Below are 8,730 nucleotides of genomic sequence, written 5' to 3'. Positions count from 1 at the left end.
AAAACAAAAAAAAAAAAAAAAAATTTCATATGTGTAACCTGGCAACGGAGAAACAATTGTCCCACTGACCTACCAATACTAGTTTCTACTGAGCAGCACCATTCATTCTAAAATTTAACCAAACATAAAATGAAGAAAGCAGCCTCACTCACCTTGGTTAAGATGAACATCCTGATGAGCACAAACAGCACACCAGACATGAAGCCGGAAAGAAGCGGCGATATAAACCAGGAAGCCACTGAATGATTGAGAAAGAACCCAGTGAATGATAAGTTCACACACAAGTATATTTAAACACTACCACAGGAAGCGATTGATATATTGCCTATATGAACACATATTACCAGCACTGTCTGCCAGCGTCAGAGCCCAGCAAGCCCTCCCTCATGCATAGTTCTCGGCCCAAACACACTCACATATGGCTGGTTATGCTGGTTCCCAAGCTCTAGCTTCAGTTTACCAATTAGTTCCCTCTAAGTCAGGGGTTCTTAACCTGTGGGGCGCGACCCCTTGGAATGGCAGACAGTTTGCATATTGGATGTTTACATTATGATTCATAACAGTAGCAAAATTATAGTTATGAAGCAGCAATGGCTGGGGGTCGCCACTCCATGAGGAACTATATTAAAGGTTTCAGCATAGGAAGGCTGAGAACCGCTGTTCTAAGCCACGTACTTGCTTTTATCAATACATGTGGGGTCTGTTGTCCCAACGTCAAGGGTTACATATAAGGTGGGTCATGTTCTATTTCCTTTAATCACATCCAGCCTGGTGTTTTCCTTCCTCACATCTGATAACTACAAATCTGGTGTTAGCCTCTGCTGGCTACACCCAGAAACCACCTGGGAGTTTCCAAACTCTGGCCCCACCCCCAGACTTCAGGCGGTGCAGAGTAAGATCAGAATGTGGATACTTCTTAATTGCTCCTTCAGGTAGTTCTAATGCGCTAGGGTTGAAAGCAGTTATTCCAGGAGCTTGGGGACATAAGGTGATTTTCATGGGGGCCCATGCCCCTGATTGGCAGGCCAGGGATCATTATGAGCTATAGCTCCTAAGGCCCTATGGTTCTAGGAAAGAATGAACTCCCTGCAGTTCATTCTGTTTTATATGCATTATAAGCGATGGCACCGTTCATTCTGAGTGACCCTGAGAGGACTGTCAGAGACTGTCTAGAGTAGATGGACCACCGTGGGGAGGAACACCACAGTGCTTCCTCCAGGGGGCAGACCTGAGCAGCGTGCGACGCAGGGAAGTCAATAACAGTGGCTTTATCTGGGCTTACCCACGACCTTAAACACTGACTCTTGGATTTAAAGCTTTGCCTCACTTGGGCCTAGCTCTAGTCTTTCTCAAACTCTATGCTGATTTCAGTGAAATGCATGTTTCTTCTGCTTGGCAAGGACAGATAAGATACTGATTTCAGGGGGCTGGAGAGATGGCTAAGTGGTTAAGATCACTGGTTGTTTTTCCAGAGGACCCAGGTTCAGTTCCCAGCACCCACATGGCAGCTCACAACTGCCTGTAATTCCAGTTCCAGGGAGCCCAACACCCATGGCAAAAACACCAATGCATATAAAACAAAATAAATAAAAAATAACTGATTTCAAAAGCTAGATGACGCTGTAACATTTTAAGCATGGAGTTAAAACTGACAAGTGACAGTGAACTTGCCCCAATAACAGAAATTGTAAAGAAAATGCATTACCTACCTATACAATACTGGTCTTCTAACCCTTAACATTGAGGGGAAAGTATTACAAAAGTAACTTTTAATAAAACTTACTCTAGAGAAAGCAAACTTTACTTGCTAAAGGTAAAAGAAGATGCCAATTACCAATCTTGACAAGCTCCATCCACTGCACGCCTTTGGTACCGATTGCCACAAGGGAGAAGCCTATGGTAGAGCCGACTATGCAGTGAGTTCCTGAGATTGGAAGTCTCAGGAAGGATGCGATCAACTGCCAAACGGCTGAACCTGTAGATGGAAAGATGAGTTAAAACCCCAGATACTCAACACAATGTCTTTGATGCCTGGCAGGGGGAGGGCATCTATAGTATCACGTCCCTGCATGGTAGTTTGAATGCAACAGGTCCCCATAATCTCATAGGGAGTGGCATTATTAGGAGGTGTGGTCTTATTGGAGGAAGTGTGTCACTGTGGGGGCGGGCTTTGAGGTCTCATATGCTCAAGCCATGCCCAGTGTCCGAGTCCACTTCCTGTTGCCTGTGTAAGATACAGAGCTCTCAGTTACCTCTCCAGCACCATGTCTGCCTGCACGCTGCCATGCTCCTGCCATGATGATAATGGGCTAACCCTCTGAATTGTAAGCAAGGTCTAATGCTTTCCTTTATAAGAGTTGCCAAGGTCATGGTGTCTCTTCACGGCAACAGAAACCCTAACTAAAACACCCTGAGTTTAATTTTCTATGCATTGTTTTCTTACAAAACACTAACCCCCTGACAAAAATTACTCAGAGTGATCACCAGCCATCACTGGTGAGTCTGCTGGAAAGTCTGGTTATGATGAGCAAGCAACTGAGACGTTACACATGAAAAATTTTTAAAAGGCAGTATATTGGGAGGAAGTTTTGTTCTGTCTTGTAGTCCATAATGAGACAAGTTAGAGACAAACAAACCATATTAGTCCATGTAAGCAAGTAACATGTTGATGACCCTTGACTTTTGCCACACATTTGAAAAACAAAACTGAGATAGTTAACCTTAAACTGGGTATAACTTGAAGTTGGGCATTGCTCTCAGATCTTGTTTGCAATATTACTGGGAGCTCTGAGTTTGGCCTTGTGTTCTACGCTTGATGTTTTTCTAGGCTGTAGGTCATAGAAGCCATTTTCATAAGCAGGTCCTACACGGCAGGGAACACTGAGCATAGCAGCTGGGAGTCATCCCTTTCAGCAGCCGTTGCTAAGAAGGGCAAACAGAATGAACGACAACAAAAGGCCGGGCTGATAAAGTGGACTACCACTAACCCCACTGCTAACTGGGAAAATCAGGTTGCCTGGCAGTTGCAGCGTCCTTAAGCACCCCCTGGCCTTTTCTTCAAAGAGAGCTGAGTGGCGCAGGTTCATCTAAGGCCACATAGGTCCTAGAGGGCGAGGTAAAGTGGACAGCTGCTCCAGCGAAGGCCAGGCATGCTGACCTTTTGAGTGGAGGCTGGGGTGGCGCCATATACATCTCTGAAGTGTTGTTGAGTGAAGAAGGAATCAGCCTTGTGCTACCGCTACCGTAAGGTCAAGTCGCCAGGGTAGCACCCGCCTTTCTCTGGACAGTTCCTTAGGCCCCACCTCTGTGACCTGATCAGCTACAACTGGTTTGCCTTACACATAAGACCCGAGTCAGGGTCGGGTGTCCTCGCTCAGAACTGTAATGTAAAAGTATAAACTTCATGGTTTTGTAATATTCTTACACAGTTAAAATGGTGATGTTGGAGGATGGTCTGAGCTCACCCTGTCACACGCAGACTGAATTTTCCTTCCCGAGAGCTGCCACCATTTTTCTTGCTGACTTTAGAGGTGGCAGTGAGAGGTGGGATCATGGGAAGACAGGATGAGGCATGGTGGCACGGGGGCAGCCAGCGGACAGGAGCCACCCGACCCCTGGGAACTGCTGAAGGGATACAGGGTCACATGGACATCAAGAAGAAAACTGAAGAAAGATACTTGTAAGATAATGGCATCCTACAAAGAGGAAAACGGATGGGCTATGGAACAAAGGCGTCAAGAGAAACTCAAGGAAAATGGGAGACAGGCTCCTTTGAGATAATAAGTGGTGTCTGGAAGATTAAATAGAAGGCAAACAAAGGTTCAGGGTCACATGAGGGTGAGGGGTGGGCATGAGGAAGGGTAGGGTGCTGTGTGAGAACAGAAAGTGAAGGGTGAGGAGGCTTGACGGTTTCGTGCACTTCTGGTGGTGGCTTGAAGAAATGGTTTGTCCTGTCATTGTGTAGAATCTCCATGAGCGGATGCCCAGATCTGAATTCTCAGGTTTTTGGAAGCATTGCTGACTTTATATGAAGTGGGTTCATTTTCTACAGGGCTAAGCAAAGGGTCTCAAAAGATAGATTGTTCTGGAAGTTTAGGTGACACTGGGAGGAGCTTCTTCTACTCAACCCACTTACCTCTGACACAGGCTTTTAGGCAGCACAGAGGCCCAGGTCCGGGGACCAGTCAAAACAGAACAGAGTGACGCCGATTGAGAAGAATGAAAAGACAGAGCAGGAGAGGAAGAAGAGAAAAGCTGAGGAGGAGCGCAGGCAGCGAGGATTTGGGGTTCTCAACAGACTTGGTCAGTAACAGAGACCTGGTCATGTTTTTATTATTATTATTATTATTATTATTTTGGTTTTTCAAGACAGGATTTCTCTGTGTTGCTTTGGAGCCTGTCCTGGAACTAGCTTTTGTAGACCAGACTGGCCTCGAGCTCACAGAGATCACCTGCCTCTGCCTCCCAGGTGTTGGGATTAAAGGCATGCGCCACCACGGACCGGCAACCTTGTCTTGTTATGTTTGGATGGCTCCGGCTCGCAAGGAATTCAGTCTTTAAAATCAGGTCATACAAACTCCCAACCCAACGAGCTCTCCAGTTCATCTAACCACAAACCAGAAAGGAAACAGCAGAAGCAACCACCACCCCCGAACAAACCCAGAGAAGAGAGAAACCAAAACAATCGTGTTATTCAGACAAACCCTCAAATTGCCTTGGTAAACCCAAATTCTAGTTGAGGTTAAGAGAAAAAACAATCCTTTACTCTTTGAATAAGGAGCCAAAGGCCGCGGGTGGGAAAAGTGAAAAGTGGACAAGCTACGCCGCTTATGAAACCGCAGTGGGGACAAACTGCTCAGCTCCTCCAAGGCCGCCACAGGGAGTTCTCAGTGCGCAGGCGCAGATGGCAGCGCCTAGGTGCCGAGACTCCCGGAGAAGGTTCTGTCGGAGTGGGGCTCCACATAGGACTGAACCTGTCAGTGTTTCTCTATTTCCCCCGTAGTTTCAATAGCCCTTTCTCACGACACCTTTCTCAATCCTCCAAACACTGCCACCCGTTAATACAGTTCCTCATGTTGTGGTGACCCCCAACCATAAAATTACTTTCACTGCTACTTCATAACTAATTTTTGCTGCAGTTATAAAATCATAATGCAAATATCTGGGTGGGGTTTTTTTTATGGTCTTAGGCAATCCTATGAAAAGGTTATATGACCTTCAGATGGTCGCGACCCACAGGTTGAGAAACACTGCCTTAATGACCTAAAAAAAAAATCTCAATTTTACTTGGCTATTAGGAAACTACAGGTTAAATTGTAAACTGAAACAACAAAATTTAAATTAATCAATCTTTTTCTTTTCTTGGTACCAGAGATGGCCAGGGCCTTGAGCATGCTAAGGACAGATCCTGCCATAGTATACTGTCCCCAAGTATTCTACCATAGTTCTGAGGGTTGTTCTCAGACTCATGCATGCCAGGCAAGCGGTCTTAGTCCAGAGGCACACTCAAACTCCTAAATATTTTTTTATTATAGCTACATTTTTGAAACATTCCATCATACACAATGAAAATCATTATAAGAATATAAATCAACTTTCAAGGTTGGTTATAGGTAAGATTTAAAACACAGTCATTGATTTTATATGTCGATATGTATATGAATATATGTTCTTTCCCTAAAACAACAAAGCAATATTCTACACGTGGTATCCAGAGGCTCAAGTATATGTTTAAATGGCTAAAAGTTTGAGGAAAATGGATGCTTGCTTGTAAAAACCATAAAGCACAGGCAATGAAAACTGTATTGTAAGCACAGAACATAGGAACGGCCATGGGACAGAGGGAGCGGAGGGCAGAACTACTCACCAACCATTGCACTCACTTCCCCAGCCATGAGGGTCTCCACGGTGTCGTTGTAGAGGTTCACGTCGATGATGCCCTTCCGGATAGTCTCCCCTACTTTCGCTCCCAGGAGCACAGAGCCAGTGGTTTCAAATATCGAAGCCAGAATGCACGCCTGTCTCAAGGTCACCACGCCAGAGCCCACTGCGGTTCCGAAGGAGTTGGCAACGTCATTGGCACCAACTGAAAAGGCCAGGATGAAAGCAATAATAAAACCCAAAATGACCATCCACAGATACCCATCCATGGCCATTTTGGAGAATGGGCTCTGGGGTACTTTTCTTGTGCAGAAATATTTTAAATAAACAAAGTCTGAGGTTGCTAACTTCGGGAGGCCAAGAGTTCTTGCAAACAGCGAGTCTGGTCTGGAAAGTGCTGGACGGTGCTGAAGTCTGAAGAAACTGTTAGCTCCTGGTTTCAGAACTACAGGCAGTACAGTTCATTGGGTTGTGTTCAGTCAGTGGTACAGCACATTCCATATTTTTCCTCCCAGCCTGGGAAAGCTGTGATTTTTCTTCCTATAGAAAGAGAACAAAGAAATCAATCACTATTGAGTACCCGTAACAGCTAATTCTTTCAGAAGTGTTTAAAGCCTGCTAATGGGATCTGTCTTTAGCATGCGACAGACCTGACCACAAAGCAATTCAAGGAAGATTATAATTAGTCTCCCCTCCAAACCAACCAGAAATAAAAGATAAAATAGAAAGCTGGCTGCTAGATTGTTTAATACCCACAGATCGACAGGATTGCCATTTTAGATGAAGTATTGTATGCAGTTTGAAAAATATATTTGGTCACTGTTTTCAGAGAACGATTTCCTCAAATGAGTAACAGATAAAGAATACATCAAAGTTATACCGGTTTTTAAATGTTTGGAATGTCCTGGCTCCTTGGAACACAGGTTGTATGATCTCACTGTGTGACAGTACAGGGAGAAGCTCATTGACATTGATGTGTGGGAAAGATGTGTCTTCAAACTCCGGAACAAGGTTACTCCTCCTGGGGGTGACCAAGACAAAACTACTGAGCCTCGGAGGAGGGGCACAGAAAATAGAGAATGCAGCAGGCCAGGGCAGGCTGGTCACTAGCCACCGTCTCTCATCTTTCTCAGGAAAGACCAGTGACCTCACTGGGCTAGCAAGGTCACCACCCACCCCTGACCACCCCATCTCTTCACTACTTGACTCACAAAGCACAGTCTAATAACCACGGGGCTTCGGTCTCAGGGTGGCCCCTCTATGCTCACGTCTAAACACTTGGTCCCCAGTTGCTGGAACTGTTTGGGAAGGACAGGAAGTGTGGCCTTGTTGGAGGAGGCGTGTCACTAGGGTGGGCTTCGGGGTTTGGAAAGACTGGCACAATTCCAGGCTTGTTTTGCCGTCTTCTACTTTCGGATCAAACTGTGAATTCTCCACTCTTGGAGAATTCCTGCTGCCATGTCTTTGTGCCATCACCATGGACTCCAGCCCTCTAATAAGCCCAATTAAATGCAATCGCGGTGTTTTCCACAGCAAAACGTAACTAACACAGTGCCTGATGACTCCACCCCACCCCGCCAGGAACAAACCCTCCCCCCATAGCCCCCACGGCTCCCCCCTGCTCCCTTTAGGAATCTGCTCCGTTGTGACACTCTGGATGCTGTCCTGATCCTGCAGAAGAGCACCCCTTCCTCTACGACCTCACTCACCCCTCTAAAAAATCCAACTATCACCCCAATTCATTCCTTCACTCACTCACTCATTCATTCACCCCTTCATTGTTCATCCATCCTTTAGGAGGTGCGGCCTGTGCTCTCCCATTAGATGACAGAGACCTCCATTGCTGCAACTCCAGGATGTAGTAAATGATTATTTTACTACTGAATGGACAGAGAAAACAGCGAGGAAGTAGAAAGACAAGTTTTGCTCTGTCTCCCAGGAGAGGAGACACTACAAGAAACACACCTGGGCAGGGCTGGGAGCATTATTCTGTTAAAATACTGTCAAGGAATCAGATTTGTTTTGTTCTGTGTGGTGGGAGGCACAAACAGTGGAGCCCAACAGTGTGTCCTAAGTGCTCATTGCATTGGGCAGAATGAAGAAGGTTCATCTCCCAGGCGGTGTGCGCTTTGGTCAGTCACCAGTTAGGCATGGGTGGGAGAAAAGAGAATACAAATTCTTTAATATACAGTTTTATTATGGCAGTATAAAAAGTTAACACAAAAAGACCAAAAAGAGGCCCGAGAATGTAGCTCATTGGTAGCATTCTTGCTTAGCACAAATGAGACCGGGGTTAAATCCCTAGCACGGAGGCAGGGGGAGGTTAAAAGGTAACACACACTAACTGATATTAGTGGTATAATCTATGAACTTTCCTTTCCAAAATGTATTTTGTGGTTACACGCTTCTCAAATGAGAAAATAACATATAATAAATAAGCCTACAAACATATTGAGCTATATATATAAAATGCAATAGCTATAAAATTAAGCAAAATACATACTGATATATCCTACCATAGTTTAAGATGGTTATTCTATGTAGGTTCTACGTGAGACAAATGGAAGGCCGCTTTCAAGGCAGAAGATAACACCCCACTGAGAGTTTATGAATATGATTAGTATTAATATGTAGATGAAAATCAAAAATAGATTTGGGGGGCACTGGAGTTATGGCTCACGGTTAAGGGCACTTGTTGCTCTCCCAGAGGACCTGAGTTCTGTTCCTAGCACCTACATTAAGTGTCTGTGAGCCACCTGCAACTCCAGCCTCAGGCTGTCTAATGCCCTCTTCTGGCTTCTGTGGGAACCTGAAATACACACACACACACACACACACACACACACACAC

General features: G+C 45.3%; 1 protein-coding gene across 5 annotated transcripts in view; it reads right to left on the bottom strand.

The window, feature by feature from the left end:
* The window catches only part of Slc20a2 (solute carrier family 20 member 2), a 92,031-nt gene that overhangs the window by 23,266 nt on the left and 60,035 nt on the right, over nucleotides 1–8,730 (bottom strand). For 4 of the 5 annotated variants that reach the window (XM_013352037.2, XM_026786881.1, XM_026786879.1 and 1 more), the window contains exons 2-4: nucleotides 5,867–6,420; nucleotides 1,835–1,975; nucleotides 153–238 (exon numbers count right to left, since the gene is read on the bottom strand). In XM_013352037.2, the coding sequence (XP_013207491.1) occupies nucleotides 153–238; nucleotides 1,835–1,975; nucleotides 5,867–6,155 (516 nt within the window). In that variant the 5' untranslated portion in view covers nucleotides 6,156–6,420. Of the gene's footprint in view, nucleotides 1–152; nucleotides 239–1,834; nucleotides 1,976–5,866; nucleotides 6,421–7,845; nucleotides 7,979–8,730 lie in introns of those variants that run through there. The other variant, XM_026786882.1, reaches the window with a different exon arrangement.

Source organism: Microtus ochrogaster, linkage group LG7_11, assembly GCF_000317375.1.
Source record: "Microtus ochrogaster isolate Prairie Vole_2 linkage group LG7_11, MicOch1.0, whole genome shotgun sequence".
In the NCBI taxonomy this organism is placed as follows: domain Eukaryota; kingdom Metazoa; phylum Chordata; class Mammalia; order Rodentia; family Cricetidae; genus Microtus; species Microtus ochrogaster.
This window is presented reverse-complemented; position numbering and strand designations above follow the sequence as displayed.